Source organism: Trachemys scripta, chromosome 7, assembly GCF_013100865.1.
Source record: "Trachemys scripta elegans isolate TJP31775 chromosome 7, CAS_Tse_1.0, whole genome shotgun sequence".
NCBI classification, from domain to species: domain Eukaryota; kingdom Metazoa; phylum Chordata; order Testudines; family Emydidae; genus Trachemys; species Trachemys scripta.
Genome location: NC_048304.1, coordinates 108,227,354 through 108,244,433, shown reverse-complemented (window position 1 = coordinate 108,244,433; position 17,080 = coordinate 108,227,354). Strand labels below are relative to the sequence as shown.

General features: G+C 38.8%; 1 protein-coding gene across 12 annotated transcripts in view; it reads left to right on the top strand.

The window, feature by feature from the left end:
• Positions 1-17,080, top strand: part of TACC2 (transforming acidic coiled-coil containing protein 2) — a 184,373-nt gene that overhangs the window by 149,333 nt on the left and 17,960 nt on the right. For 5 of the 12 annotated variants that reach the window (XM_034777951.1, XM_034777954.1, XM_034777953.1 and 2 more), the window contains 5 exons: positions 3,491-3,552; positions 4,468-4,583; positions 5,988-6,159; positions 7,624-7,764; positions 8,753-8,842. In XM_034777951.1, coding sequence (XP_034633842.1) covers positions 3,491-3,552; positions 4,468-4,583; positions 5,988-6,159; positions 7,624-7,764; positions 8,753-8,842 — 581 coding nt within the window. The remainder of the gene's footprint in view (positions 1-3,490; positions 3,553-4,467; positions 4,584-5,987; positions 6,160-7,623; positions 7,765-8,752; positions 8,843-17,080) is intronic. The other 7 variants (XM_034777956.1, XM_034777957.1, XM_034777958.1 and 4 more) reach the window with 3 other exon arrangements.

The window sequence follows — 17,080 nt, the reverse complement described above, 5'->3', positions numbered from 1 at the left end:
GAGTATCAGAACCTAGCCCACTTAAGTATTTCTCACTTGCATGTGTAGTCATGCCTTCCTTCAGACTACATGAAGGAGTAAGTCTTTGCAGGTTTTACCCTAAGGGTACATCTGATAAATGAATGTATAAATAAATACTAACCAATTTCCAACTTCAAGTTTATGGTTGGGGGACTTACTACTTCAAAATCTTACAATCCTTTTTGATCTTGTTGGCTCTATTTCCATTATCATTACCTGATCTTTTCTGCCCACATGCCCAATGTACTGTTAAAATATCATTGAACAATTTAAGGCAAAATCTGTGGAGTTTTGCATGATTATGGACTGCGGGATTTAGGCTCTTAGGCCCAATCCTGCAAACAGTTTATCTATGAGTTTAACCTGATGCATGTGAGTAATTCTGCTCACTTTAATGGGACTGCTCATGTGAACACTCAAATGCACATGCATAAGTGTATGCAGGATCCGGGGCTTTCATGGGATCTGTTGGCTATCCTGTTCAGATGGTTCAATCTGAATAATCCATTCATCTTTGTTGTTAAATTATAACTAAATGCATCCATTTATGACTGCATTGTGTGATGTTAATGTTTCCTCCTTAAAGAAAAAATGATTTTTTGAACAAACAACATCATGTATGGATGCACTAAAACCATCATTTCAGCTCTCAGACTGGTAACAGAAAGTGAACAGAATTCCTAATTAAATGCTTTGGAAGTATGCTGGGTATGTCCAGACTTTCAGATTACATGTTAATTATAATCAACAATGCTTCCTCTTTTGAGATCATTTAAAATAATCATGATTTCCATTGACTGTTCTGTTCATGCTGCTTTGAGAAATCTAAGTAATTCAAGAGATGTTTCTTAATACAGCAGATTATACCACTCTTGATACTGTTGTGACTGTCTTCCTGCTACCTTTAAACATATGGAGATATATCTATACCTATCTATCTCATAGAACTGGAAGGGACCCTGAAAGGTCATTGAGTCCAGCCCCCTGCCTTCCCTAGGCAGGACCAAGTACTGATTTTTGCCCCAGATTAGGGTGACCAGATGTCCCAATTTTATAGGGACAGTCCCAATTTTTCTTATATAGGCTCCTATTACCCCCCACCCCCATCCAAATTTTTCACACTTGCTGTCTGGTCACCCTACTTCAGATCCTTAAGTGGCCCCCTCAAGGATTGAACTCACAACGCTGGGTTTAGCACTGAGCTATTATGGATGGATGGATGGATTTTTGCAGTCAAACAATACATAGTACTCAAACTCATTCATATCATTTTGGCACTTTGTTAATACACTGGAATTGCCCTCCATTTTGCCATCCACAATAATTGTGTGTTTGAAACCACTGAGAGCAGTGAGACAAAAGAATAATCTTTAATGAGCCACGTTATTTGTTTTGTTTCTAGTTGATGTACCTCAATCCACAAACTGTCTTTTGTGTCAAATAGGGTTAAATATCAATCTAAAAATCAAACCGTATGGATTACAGCTGCAAGAGTGAGGATTAAACAGTTGTAGTGTTGTTATCATCAGTGCCAGCAGAGGACACTGACAGTATGTCTCCTGGCTGTAAAGAGCATTTGTATATATTGTAACAGATTGTTTCCCAGTGTTTAAGAACTAGTTTGTAAGACTTCACTGTAATATACAAAGTTATAACAAATGGAGAAAGGCATTTCAAAGCATTTGATGTTGTTTTGCCTTGCAGTTAATAGTTCCTCCTGAACTTCTTCCTCGGGTTCTATTTTTTTTCAATTTACTCTTAATGTCATTATTTGTGTGTTGTTTGTTTTTTTGCTCTAGCTAGAAAGAAGCATGTAGTTCATATGGTAGGCTTTTCCTCCCGTTTGAATTCCTGTTACCATTAAAAATAGACCATGGGATGCCAAGCGTCTGAATTTACTAAACCTGCTATAGCAGGATTCCCTTCAGCAAAAAAATTAATGGATACAATATCCTAAACTTCACCTATTGCTATTTTGCAGCTATTTTTCTTAAATGGATGGCCTGTAAAATGCATGGATTTTCAAAAACATGCTATTTACACCCAGAGAGACTTTTAACTAGAAGAGAAGTTCACAATATTTGTGGGCATTTTTTAGCATCTGAATTTCTGCACAAATACCCTCTAATATTGTTTTCATAGTGAGAGTGTCACTTTTCAAAACAATTAAGACATTTACACTAGTCTTGGGGGGAAAACAGCCTAATTTATTTTAAAAATACTTACCTGACATAGGCTCTTATTCAGGATGTCATCCCAGTTCAGGAAGTGTATTTAAGCACATGCTTAAATCCAAGACACTTGTTGTTTACTATACAGAAATGGAATTAAGCATTTGATTCCGTGATTTCCTGAATTAGGAAGAAAACCAACTTATTGTGTGGAACATAACAAAATACAGAACTGAATAAAAATAAACAACTTTGAGACAAGAATATTATTTAACAGAAATCCTTAATTTGTATCTTCAGAAAACAAACTCACCATTGTGTTAGAATGTTTCTCTGAACATCAATGGTGACTGGATTCAGATGCAAAATCTGAGATACATCTGTTGTACCTATCCCTTTGTCCTATTGCCTTTAATGAGACTACTCATGTAAGGACTCTATTTATTTGCATGATCAGTCCCTATACCCTGTATTTGTTGCATTTATCTTCTGTTCTGTCAGCAGTTTCTTTGTCAGTGTATGTGTCTATATCAGCTCACTGTCCAATGACCAGGATTTGCAAGAAGTGCTTGTTAATTCTCATTGAATAATTAAGGGATTTGAAATAGTAGTGCAACAAAAGGTTTTTTAGAGGTTAGGGCCGGGCTTCTCTGTAAATACTCATGCCTTGAACTGTCCCTTGTAACTAAAATTTGAAAATAAGTGTATCTATGCTACTGTGCTATCTGTCACCAAATGAGCATATGGATAGCTTATCCATTTTTTAATCTCAAGTAATAAGATCATAATAGTTCCTGATTAAAATCGGCATGGTTTTACTATGAGTGGAATCATTTGATTACTTGTCATCTTGCAAAATCTTCCTTCTTTCAAAGGAAGAAATAGCTATCAAGACTACATCAAAATATTTTCAAAGAGTTGTAATGTGACACGGCACTTCAGGTACCATGTACTGGCATGTTTCACAGGGTTCTGCAATTTTAGTACAGCCACTGAGGTCTGTAATGGAATCCTGAACAAAGATTAACCTGGAGTTTTACAGGAAAATTGATTCAAAAGGACTTGCACCAAATTCTGCCTTTGGATATGCCATGGGGCTTCAGTTGATTGACAGCTCAAAATCAAGGCACAGTTGTCTCTGTGTATTTTGTTTGTAGGGCCTATTAGAAAAAGCATCAATAGTAAAGCTGCAGACCCTGAGTGACAATTAGCAACGAGTTGCCAAGATTTTATTCACACATGCAAAAATTATATTTCCCCCCCATGCATGGGAACATTTCTCTCTGTTTCTGTTACAGACCTGGAATATGGCAACTCATATGAAATAGAATACATGGAGAAAATAGGCTCCTCCTTGCCGGTAAGTTTTCACTCTCAAATTTTCATTTACATTTATTTACACGCGATAGTCATTATGTATTGCTATGATAATACTGTATGGATAGTTCCCTGCTACACAGTGAATTAGCTGTACATCTGCAGTAGATTGTAAACACGGTTCTTTCTAGTCAGCGTAGTCAGGTAAATTGCACATGCTTTATTGTTCCTATCCTTATAGAAGTTATTTAATCTTTTTAATGTTGAGGTTTAGTTTCACTTCTTGGAGATGTAAAGGTATTCAATACTTTAAGCCATAGCAGGTGCAGAGCACTCTCCGTTGGGTTACCAAACAGTGTATGGAAATCTTTCTCTCCAAAACCATGGCTAAAACTTTTATGAAAAGAAATGATGAGCACTCTCTTCAAAATAAAGACTTCCTCTAAAATATGGGACTAAAGTTATAACATCAACATTTTTTGCCTAACTTGTATTCACTTGATTAATTAGATAGCATTAATAAGCTTCAGATGTCTGAATTTCCCACAGTGCTTATAAGAATGAAACAGTCTGTTAATGTGGAGACTCTTGAGTGTTCAATCTGATGAGATAAAGAAGGTTCCAATTAAATTTTTGATAACACTTTGTCAGCGAATGCCATATACTCCATTCAAAAAGAACAGGGGCAGAACTTAGATAGTACCTGAATTCTAATTAATCCCAAATGACAGTGGAGGAACTAATACAAATTGTGAACTGCACAGTCTGTGCTGTGGTCAGTGGCTTTTATTACATCCACTATGTCTTAGCACCATAGGGAGTGCTATGCTGCAGAACATAGGTTATCAGCTCTAAAAGAGAAATGGAATTTCTCAGTCACTGGGTCACTTGAGGCAATGAATTAACCTTAACGGAGAATGGAAAGTTGGTTGATAATTATTTCCTTTTCTTTTGACAGCAGGATGGCAGCACCCCGAAGAAACAATCTTTGTACCTTGTATTTGATGCACAGCAGGAAAGTCCAGTCAAATCTCCTCCAGTCAGACTATCTGATTCTACAACTCCATGTTCAGGGTACATCACTGCAAAAAAAACAACCTCCCCACCACCACCACCCCACCAAACAACAAACAAAAACCGTTTAATAATAAAAGGACTGTTAGGAAAAGGATAATAGTAAAATTATTTCCAGTCAGACAGTGCTTTTGTTGTGTGCTTTAGTTTTTCTGTTTTCTTTTAAAACACAGATCTATATCTATTAAATTTATAGAGTCCCACCTAAATTTCCCCTAAGCTCCGCGGCCACGCAGCAGGCTATAAAGTTCTGCGCAGGTGCTCAGCCACAGGGGCCTGGAGAGGAGAGAGGTAGGGAGTGGGTGGGAAGGGGAGCAAGTTGGGGTGTGCAGGGCTGCCACGGGCCTCTCCCCCGGCCCCGGAGCTTCTGCTAGTGGGGAGAGGCACCTCTCCCCAGGCCCCAGAGCTGCTGCCAGCGGGAAGAAGCGCCTCTGCCTCGGAGCTGCTGCTGGCGGGTAGTAGGGCCTCTGCCCTGGAGCTGCTGCCGGCGGAGAGAGGGCTGAGGGGAGTCCTCCGCCCCAGCCCTTGGGCAGCCTGCACCCCAAACTCCTGATCCCCGGCCCCACCCCAGAGCCTGCACCCCAGCTGGAGCCCTCACCACCCCCACACCCTAACCCCCTGCTCCATCCCTGAGCCCCCTCCAACACTCCAAACCCCTTGGCCCCACCCCTGCCACACATCACTTCCATATTGGTGCACATAACAAAATTCATTCCACACATGGATATAGAAAATTTGAGGGAACATTGAGTCCAACTGTCCCTTCTTACACCAGTCAGTGGAGTAATGGAGTGGAGAATCAGAACTTATATTTCTGTTGCATAGTCTTGATGATTACTTTAAAGTCTGCAGTAAAGACTATGCTGTGTCTTCAGTGTAGATTATGGTTCACTACTTACAGTTTTTTCTTCAATATTAAAGGCAGTTTCATTTCTGTATATACAGTATGTCCCTATTATTGTAACTCTTCATTTGGCATTCCTAAACTTGTTTTTCTGAACAATTTAATCCATTTTTAAATGATATATCTTAAGGGTTTTTGTTTATTTTTAGAAATGGCATTGTCCAGGGGGGTTACACTGCTGCTACGGAACAAAAATTGTCATTTGATAGAGATTTATGTAGAAGTGAGAAAGAAGGGCAAAGTGATGTGTAGGCTGTACATTTTCTCACTGATCTAATCCAGTAGTACAGGGTTTATCCAGGGTACTACTTTGAAAACATTTCTCAAAATCTTGCAAGATATATTGCTATAATTCAACCTTATGTCAATTATCCTAATTTATCAAGCTCTTGTGAAGATGAGAATGTGACAGTTTAACTGAAGAGGATTTGCTGTGTTTTTAGTAGAGACTGGGCTCCTAGCCTAATCTGAAAACATATACACTATCTATCTGATCCCAGGTCAAGTTTCGAGGAAAGTGAAGCCCAGCTATCATCTGGAATGAAAATACAACACCCAGGTTCCCGGATTTTAACCGCCAGCCAAGATCTGCACTTACAGTCGACTGACAAATCAAAACAGAAAGAACTGGAGCCCATGAGTTTAGGAACAGCTTCAGACACCATTGAAATAGTAAGTAATGTATAAGACACGTAGATATATAGGCTGTGCCAGTGTTTTCTCTGGGATTTTGTATGGAAATATGCAGAATTGCTTTGTGAATGTAGCATATCTGTTATTATGAGTTTTAGCATTAATAGATGATGAACAGATATTTCTCATTTTCTGATAAATTGCCAACTGTTTTGATGTTATGCAGTACTGGAAGTGAGAGACTTTGTTAGAAATCTGCACTTTTGAACTCAATCCAGTTCCCAGTGGACTCAGTGTAAAGACTTTGAGTCTTACTTCCAAGGCCGTAGCTGCTTCTAGACTTTAGAGCACTGGTTCTCAAAATTTTGAATATTGTGGATAGATTCTCTGAAGGACCCCCAGCTTTCCCAAGCAAACCCCAATTTAACAACCGGCCTCGCAGCACTTGGTCACATAAGGAAGAACGACAGTATTAAGGAGACAAAGTTAAAATACACTTAGTTTATAAATACAGCAGGCATGGCTGCTTAGTTACATCTCTGTACGTTGTGTATCTATGTTTTTGAGATCCTGTCCTTGAGCAGAGGATTTCACATTTATTAGCCTGAAGACTCTGCTCATTGAGTGGAGCTTCCATTGCTCTAATCTCAACAGGTGAACACTGTGATTCTGACCTCCTGTGTGTTTGAGACCTCTCTAACCTTGATAGCACCTGCAAATTTGAGTTAACCCCAAAGGAAGAAAAAGACACATTCTAGTGAGTGCAAAAAGTTGTTTGGGGATCGTTTTAGTTGAATTGGTCAAAGAAACCTCTGAAACTCCTATGAGAATCCTGGACTGAGCTACAATTTACAGGAAGTTTCATTGCTTTAAGACAGGAGTAGGCAACCTATGGCACACGTGCCGAAGGCAGCACGCGAGCTGATTTTCAGTGGCACTCACACTGCCCAGGTCCTGGCCACCGGTCCGGGGGGGCTCTGCATTTTAATTTAATTTTAAATGAAGCTTCTTAAAGATTTTAAAAACCTTATTTACTTTACATACAACAATAGTTTAGCTATATATTATAGACTTATAGAAAGAGACCTTCTAAAAACATTAAAATGTATTACTGGCACGTGAAACCTTAAATTAGAGTGAATAAATGAAGACTCGTCACACCACTTTTGAAAGGTTGCCGACCCCTGCTTTAAGACAAACACAACATGGCAACTGGCTTACAGAAGACTGACTGACAGTTGTCAGAGAAGTACCTAAAAGTGGTCCATGGACTACAGTTTGAGAACCATTGCTTTAGAGGCTTTAACCATCATTTATTTCACTCTCAAATTTGTAATTTATAACTAACTTTCATTATATTTATTTCTGATTGGCTATGCATGTGTGCCAGAAAGAAAATGTTACTGAAGGCAGCAAACAAACGTTTGAAGCAAATATACGGTTTTCAGCCTGAGCCACTTTGGCAGCCTCTGTTATTTGTTCTATATCCTCCTTACCCTTCAGACAACTCCTGAGGACTCCTTTGTCTCTGCTGATGCTCTTCTCAATAGGATATCGCATCAAACATCAATATGTGATCAGCTTGAATATCTAGAACCTGACTTAGCAGAAAAGAACCCCCCCGTATTTGCTCAGAAACTTCAGGTTTGTAGCAGAAATGTAAATACCAGTGTTCCTTTCTTAAATTTGTCTAAACACCAGTAGAGAACACATTTCACTATCTTAAAAAAAAAAAAAAAGTTAAAGAAAAATTCAGCCCTCTTCAAAGTTCCTTTTACCTTTCAGAAACTTTTAAGAGATAGTGAGATTTGGACTTAACTCTCAGAACAAATAAGTTAGTTTCTTTAACTCTTGTGTTCTAACACTGCTGAACAGTCTCAATTAGATAATCTCACTAACTTTGTTGTAGTACAACATATTATAAAATAAAACTCTTATTCTGAGCCCTGTGTTCAATCTTAAATGTGGAGAATTAACTTGACTGAATACACTTTACTTTGGTGAGCTAGTAAACACAGAGACAGTTTCAGAGATGTAGGGCCTAATTCTGCTCTCAGGTACACCAGGCTAAATTCAGAGTAACCCCAGTAATGTCAGCGGAGTTACACTGGTGCTAAAACCAGGTAAAATGAGAGTCAGATGTTGTTGTTGTGATTGTGTTTAACCTGTAATTGACTTGGCTTCCTCTAACAAAAGGAAATCTCTCTGGAAAGTAGGTTTACATGTATGATGGCAGATTTACATTTCAACACTGCTGAGTAATGTTGAATAAAAAATGTCAGCAATCATAAATACAGTGAATAAATGAAAGGGAAAATCAATTAACATGACAAAGAAATAATTTTGTCTTATTGGGCAACATAATTGGAAAACATTTATCCCACCCAAAAAGTTGTTAACACTTAGTCCCTAGTGAAAGAGTTTCTATATATAGCTATCTCAAAACTACCTAAAAACTTGTTTTTGTGTTCTGCTGATGTTTTAATCTTGAAAGGAACACTGAATGTGTGTTATCCAAAAATTGTTATCATGATACATTAAAATACAGCATTCGTTCTCTGTGTGTGTAAAACATTTACATCATTTTCTTAATTCATTTTTTTTCTGTGGATTGCTTAAAACCATCTGACAGGAGGAGTTAGAGTTTGCTGCAATGAGGATAGAAGCATTGACGCTAGCCAGACAGATTACCCTGTCTTCTTTCTGCTCCTTAGATACCGAGGTATCTGTTTTATGCCTGCAATATGTGTGTGTGTGCACAGATTAAGAACCAGAGTGCTGCTTTTTCTTTAACAACAAGGTAACTAAGTCTCTCTGAGTGACGTTTGAAGCTGTGTGCACCTCAGTACATATGACACCAAAGAGCATGCTGATAGCCTTACTCTACACAAAAATGCTGTCACCTGCTCCACTCGCAGAACAATTCTACTTCCAAAGTTACCTGAAGATCTGGAGGCAAAAGGTAGTCATATAAAACAGGGGACAGCCAAATTCTGCCTTTTAGATGACCATGTGTTTTTTTATTTGAGATCAGGATTTGGTCTAAAGTGTTTATTGGCAAAAAAATAAGAAAGCTTTTGAATAGAGTATTACAAATTCTGTCTAGTGGTGCATTTTGCCTTCTACAGGTCATTTAAGCTTGAGATCTAATGACCCTAAAACTTGAAAAGTTCAATCTACCCACACTTCAGATTTCTGAAGAACGGGATTCAAATGATTCTGAATGACCTTAAAGGCTCTTAAAGGAAAGAACCTCCCCTGCATAAATTCTCATTATTCATTAAGATCTAAAAAATTTCTGTATTGATACTTCTACAGCATGCTGGCTAGTGCCATGTCAGTGTGATGCATCATCAGAGTGACACTGCTCCAGTGATGCATGTGGTCTCCCCTGTGTTTGAAACTAGACTGAAATGTTATCTCTGATGTAGTATCTTTGATGTTTAGTACAAAACGTTGCACCAGTCTAGGAAAACCCTTATGGTGCTTTTAATAAAAAGCTCACCACAGCCCCACGAGTTTTACCTTGGTGGTATACTTCGAAAATGGTATCAACTGAATGGAATCCTGACAGGACAACAGTGTCCTGCTGACATGAGACATTTATTTCCATATCAGGCGAATGTTATTCTGCCTTGTCATTCTCCAGTGACCTTTATTTTCTTCCACTAAATGATTAATGGCATTTTCCCGGTGGGAGTAAAGTACTTGTGATCGGTCTTACTGATCTGAAATTCTGAAAAATGTGTTGGTTTTTTTATATATACATCTATAACTAAAGCATAGTGATGTCTTTAGCTGAATGATACCGATGTCATGGTAGGTTGGGAAGGACTTTTGTCCTTGGTTAACTTTAGTCTTTAAGTGGATGTTGCTAATATCAAATTAGCCCATGATGATAACCCTTGTGACTAACACTGAGTGTCTTATAGTGACCGATAGACTCAATATAGATTAGGTATAATAGGATACACCAGATGACTGCAGTGACTTAAATCCAGAGGCTACGGAGGATAGACAGGATAGTGGCTGACAGGAACACTTTCTGAAAGGCACTGATTATTTTCTTAATGTGGTATCAATATATTTATAACTGTTGTGCATATAGATGTAAAACCTTACAACACCTTTTTAATAAAAACAAAACTACCTTTCACAATGGTTAAGTTACATCTAAATCAGAAACTCAAGCATTAAGTACTAATCTAAAAATGATAACACTTGAATCATAATATTACTGGGCAGTAGGAATTAGTCATTTTCATTCAGATGAAGAGGGGCTTTTGTGAGAGTAGACGTTGGGTCCGGTCCTGACCTCCTGAAATCAGTGTGAGTTTTGTTAGAGACTTCAGCAGGATAGGGCCGTTTTTCTTCAGTCTCCAAAGATGGAAACAATGCAGACGAAGTCTTCTCAGATACAACTGAAAAATGAGAGTGAAAACAGTCAAAGAAAAAGAACTTTTACTAGGAAACGTGGCTTCAGCCTGCCCATGCTAAGATGGCTGAATACGGATTGGCTGAATAGTCTAGGACTGTTGAACAGACTTGTGTGTCCAACTCCCATTTTTTGTGTAGGCAGGACAGGTCTCTGGAAGAGTCTGTGTCAGCCGCTCAAGAATTGCTGAGGTAACATATAAAGCTATGAAGTTGAAATAAGCACTTCTCCTGTGTAAATTAGAGAAACCAACGGGAAAAGGGTGTTGGCAGAAAGAGAAGCAATATCCATAATTGTTTTGAGAGGACAGAGGTAGCAAACCTTTTAAGGGGTAAGTTTTCAGACAAGAACTTTCCTTTTTCTGACACAGTCGTGCTTGCAAAATTTGGGCCCACATTTTTGGGCCCACAGTTAAACCTGAGTGGAAGCATAAATCACGTAGTTAAAAGATATGATTATTCCACTTTTTGCCCAAAGTAGATTTGTGAGTGCGAAAATATTGCTGCAAAAGGAAAGCCAGATCTCAGTTCAGCTAAATGGATACTTCTATGTCAAGATTATAGTCATTTCTTCCATTTCATTTCAGTGCCCATGCATATCTTTGTTTACTTTGAATTCTTTTGTGAGCTGGGATTAGTGTAGTTGGTAAATCAACGTGTATCAGGTCACATTCCTAATTAAATATTTGAATTCTAGAAGAGATGCTCAACAAAGGAAATGTATTTGCTTCCCAGTTACTTACACTAAGATTTCAGTGACCCACATGTGACATTAATTCCCCTGCAGAATCCAATCCTTCTGTGTAAGGGTCAGTGATTTATAAATCCCTGTGCTTGTAATTACCCTAATTAACTTTTTACCTTATTAGTGGTGCTGGTTCTGTTGTTAGGTGCTGAATTCATAATACTGACAGTATTATTTTATGTGAATACTGTAGTTTTATTGGTTAAATTGTCATTTTCTCAGCTGTTAAAAAGGAAAATTTAAATCCAAAAAGGTATCTGTTACACTATTTTGCAACATTTTAGGTGCTGTATGAAATTGGTTTGCAAGATAATATTCCAGGGACTAGTAACAGTCCCTCCTAAACCTATAGGTTTAATAGGATAATTCCGGTAGGCAAGACAATTTTAGGGTCCAGTGGAACTATGGGTAGGAGTAGAAGTTTACAAGATTAGGGCCCTAAATACATGGGCGTATGAGCCCACTAATGGAAAGGCCACCTGATCTAGATGGCTAACTCCCAAGAGTTTTTACAGTAGTTAAAAGTTTCTGAACTTCAGATTGGATTATGTGTTCATTGGCTTTTCACCTTTTTTACATTTACTCAAATCCAGTGGAAAATATTGGCAAAAGCATAATTTGATAAATATATCAATGATGCATCTAACAGAGTGTAAGAAACAATAGTGACCATTTGCAGTGTTACAGATGAAGCATTTTTAAATATCTCCTCCTCTTCCCCCTTTCTCAGACATTTTTCATTATCTTGGCAGTTTTTTTGTCCCCCACCCCATCTGTATCAAAAGTAGGTGCGTGTGCCTGCTACCACAGCTAAGGCTTTCTAACCATTACCTCAGGAAAACGTAACAATAAAGTTCTGGGGGCTTTAGTCAAGGCTGGTTATCAATGTCTTCACAAACTTGCTGTCCCCATCCACTGGTTTGGTCTGAAAGAGACAAAGTCTGCATCTGAAGATTGATACTGTCTTTCCCAGGATTTTTTTTTCTTTCTTTCTCTCGCTTAACAGAAAATTCATCCATTCACTGATGCAATTCCAATGTTTAGGCTTCCTTTTTAATGGGAGTTTTCAACAGTTGTGTTCCTTTACAGACAACGCAGCAATGGCTGACCCATATATTTATCATGATCAATTAGTCCGAACTCCTGGTTTTCAGTTCAGAGGGGCATATGACACCCACTGGTAGAAGAACTCCACACCATTGCACAAGTACTTGAGCTATTGAATCGCTGAGTACTGTACTCAGTATAGTGTACTGTATTTGAAGAGTCATGTATCTCTGTCATCCTATGTCTGAGGCTCAGAAAGCTGAAAAATAAATGGCATAGAAGTTTTCTCCCTGCTCCTCCCAAATTGCCATCTCTTTGCCTGGGCTCATTTTCCTTGGGTAGTAGCCCCATAATTCCAGCTGTGCTGAAGTCCCAATGGATTGGCCAACCACTCTTTGCCACAACTTCCACAAAGCATTCTGCTAGGGGCGGGGGAAGGGGAGGCGTAGAGAGTCTCCTCACCCTCCTCCTTTGCTCATCATGTATTTTTGCTTTGGAGAGAATGGAAACAAGTGAACTCCTGGTCTACTTGAGCACTTATCCCCAGTGTTGAGAAGGGAAAGGAAAAGAATCTTGACATAGTCACATAGATCCTATTGTAACCTATGTACATTTTTTAAGACTAAAGAAGTGTGAAGAGCTCATAGGAGTTAGAGATGAAAAGGGGCGTGGACCATTAAAGCTGTCCTTTGCACTCCAGATATAGGGTGTACTGGAGACCCTGTATACATTCAAGTCCAAAGTTGTCTTTAATTTCTCTCTTGTGTTTGTGTTTGATGAGGAGATAAAACAAATCTTTTTTCACCCAATAATATTGAACTTAGCCATAAATGGTAGATTTTATCATAACTATTGAATGACTGGGGTCACTGAAGAATTTTTATTTTTTTTGCATGTGTGTGAGCGTGTATATATATCTATAATATGAAACCAGAACTTCTGAAATGTACTTTACTTAAGTAACTATTTTATATTGAGAGGTATCATTATTTATTTCAGAATATGGGCTACAGTATAGTGCTTAGAACAGGAGTGGGCAAACTACGGCCTACAGGCTGGATCCAGCCCGCAAGCCATTTTAAGCCGACCCCTGCGCCGCACCAAGCGGCTCGGCCCCACTCTGGCTGGGGCGCTGGGTCGGGGCCACACCACATGGCTTGGCTCCACTCTGGCCAGGGTGCTGGGTTGGGGCCGCATCACGCGGCTCGGCCCCGCTCTGGCGGGCGCTGGGTTGAGGGCCACACCACTGAGCCTCTCCACACGCCCCAACCCCGACCCCCCTCCTGCCCTCCAAACCCCTCGGTCCCAGCCCAGAGCACCCTCCTACTTCCCAAACTCCTCATCCCCAGCCCCACCCAAGAGCCCACACACAACCCTTGCACCCCAACTCCAATTTTATGAGCATTCAAGGCCCTCCATACAATTTCTATTCCTCGATGTGGTCCCCAGTCCAAAGTTTGCCCACCCCTGGCTTAGAACCTATGCTGGTGTTATTGTTAAGACCAGTGAATCAACTGGATTTGATTTAGCATTTGATAATTATATTGGAATTGGTCATGTGCCTCTTCTCATTTTCTGTTATTTTGCATGCTTGCAATCCCAGTGCAGGAAAGATGGCCGGAGAAAAAGGAATGTGTTTGGTTCCCAAATATCAAAAGTAAGAGTTCAATGACCGCCTTAAGCTTTAAAAAAAGGAGCGAGGGCAGCCATGCCAGTCAATACAATACTTCTACTGGCTGATCTTCATGTGTGAAATGTGATAGTTTGTAAATCCCTTAGCTAGTTGTCCTAATTAAACTCACTTTGCCTGGCTTTTTTGTGTTGATTCTTAGATGCTGAATCCACAATACCGGGCCCTATAGTTTTACTGTACAAACTGTCACATATATACATATTTTAAAATAGCTTGTTCAGCACACAATGTGGCATGGGAACTCAGAAAGGCCTATAAAGGAACTACCTGGGATTTTGCACCCCTCTTTTCTTATAGGACAGTGATATGCAAGAAGAGGAATTGAGAACAAAGGAAGAGAAGATACCTCTTTGTTCATCATAATCTTATAGAATAATTATTTGACAAGTCCCCCTTTACTATGTCTATACAAAAGCAGGCTCATATCTCAGTCACACCATAAAGCTTGTAGAGATTTTCTTTCCTCAGTATGTAGTGTTCATATTAACAGGATCGATTGCTGTGGACATTATGGAGAGAGGAACAGGCCCTAGAATTTGAACATTACATACTTTCCCTTACCATTTCAGCTGCAAGTGACATAATGCAACTTATTGCTTTGTGATTTCAAAGCTCTTTAGAACTACTGACACTATTCCAGTAACTGTGAATCAAGACTAATGTCAAAGGGACTAAATTATTACATATAGAGAGGATGTGTGAACTTTAAAGTAATTTCATAGACTACTTCACTCTATATTTCAGTGTGGACAGAAGTGAAACATAGGGTCAGAATTCCATCAGTACACATAAAGTAATTAGTCGATTTAGAAAAATATTTCCCTCCTTTTGAATAGAATGGAAGTCCCTTAGTAGAAAAACTATATATGAATCTGTGTGTGCATGTGAATATCTCATCAATGTTACTAAAAGTGCAATGAGGGTACAATAGTCTTCCAAAAAATAAAAATCATGGACCAGATTCTAACCCTGTGCTTTGGCTGCTTTGTATCACACCAGCAATGGAATCTGGTCCTAAAACCATTTTTACTGTCCTAAGGAAAGTGTGATCATCCAGTAATGAAGTATTAGCATAAATTCAAAGCTGAGCTTTAAAATACCATGCAGGGACATCCTGCCTATATATAAGAAATGTGTATAGATGTATTTACACTTAATTAAGTAAAATAATTTTACTAAAGCGCTCATCTGGAAGGAGGAGGAAAGAATACTGTGAAAACAGATTTATATCTACAATATTCGGAGTTAGTTCAGATGTAAAACATATATACTCCAGAATGCAACTTGGGCATTATGTACTGGACACAGAGTTGATTATTATATATGGGGCGTGAGCAAGTGGGAGAGTGTGTCATGGGAGTGATCTGACATCTGAAATATCGTTCAGTAGGAAAGGCATGCAAATGTAGCACATAATGTGAAATGGAGATTTGTAATATGTATCGGAGAAGAGAATACCAGATGGATCATCAGAAAGGAATAGATATTAATGACTACATATTCTGTACCCAAATTCTCATGCGTTGTGGCATTTTTGTTTACAGGGAAGGACTGGTTTTAAAAGTTTGACCAATAGAGATGAGTTGATGTCAAATGATGATGTACCGGAATTTGAAATACTGTGCATGTCAGATGAGGTTGATAATCTCTGTGGAGGGGAACTACTTGAGCTGAGTGAAGTGCTGCAGGCTTTTTGTACTGCAGAAGCTCATTGATAATACAGTACTTCGTACAAATGTGGCATAAGAAATTTTTCTTCTTTATCTGGATTGCTGTGGTTTAAGAGAACCTTGAAAAAACATTCAGTTATCATCAATATGCTTGTTTCTAAGAGCAAATGAGCCATTTGAGCAATAAGTTACATCCCTTATCATTGCATTCTATGTAAGTGTGATATCACTATGGTGGTTTGGGATATGTTATTTTGCTGCAGTTCAAGTACAGTCCTGGTTCTTTAATTCCACCCGTTCTTCAGGGGACTTTCTGCCCTAAAGGGTGAATTCCACTGACTAAAATTGAGTTTCTGTGAAGCGAGACAATCCCTTCATGGATTTTTTCAGATAGCCAAGACTGTAACTGAGCATCTGGGGAAATTGTTGATCTGAAGTCTGAGTTTCTGCAATTTAATATTATTTTCTCTCTTTGACAAAGCTGTCAAGTGCTTCAAGAACATATAAAGCAAAGGTGGACGTTACCATATGAAATACTGCTTTTCAACAAAGAAAAACAGTGTTCGATTGTTAGAAATGTTAATGCTGTAACTCCTTGTTCCTTTCTAATTGTAGCTTTTAGTTTTGTTAATGTGACTTGTTTCCCTTCCTCCCTGGCTCCTATATGCTGGTCATAAACATTACTGACCAGTTGGCTGTAAATTCTCTCTACCTGAGAATGTTTCCATTGGCTTTCATTGTAATGTGTATGCTGTTAGTGTTGATGAACATAATACATGATACCACTATCATAGAATATCAGGGTTGGGAGAGACCTCAGGAGGTCATCTAGTCCAACTCCCTGTTCAAAAAGCAGGACCAATCCCCAGACAGATTTTTGCCCCAGATCCCTAAATGGCCCCCTCAAGGATTGAACTCACAACCCTGGGTTTAGCAGGCCAATGCTCAAACCACTGAACTATGCTTCCCCCATGAATAGCAGAGCTGGGTAAAAGATTGTTCAGATGTTCATTCAGTTTCTTAAATAATTTTTTAGTGTATTTCTGTACCTTGTTGATTTTGCTTTCTATTAATCTTCTGGCAAACAAGTTAACTGCTGGAAATGTTTGCTGGGAGAATGAATCTGGACAAATATTATATAATCATGGAAAACAAACTTAAAACTCAGAAAAGTGAATATTCAGAGCAGAAACATGATATTAAGAGTACACTCATCCAGTCAGAACAGGGACATGCCATATCACTTATGTCAAATCTAGTCTAATGCAGTTTGAGTTTCAGTACTTGCAACAAATGAGGTACAGAGCTGATATTACTAGTGGACACAACACAGCAAATAATTTAGAATAATAAGAGAAAATTGCATTCTGC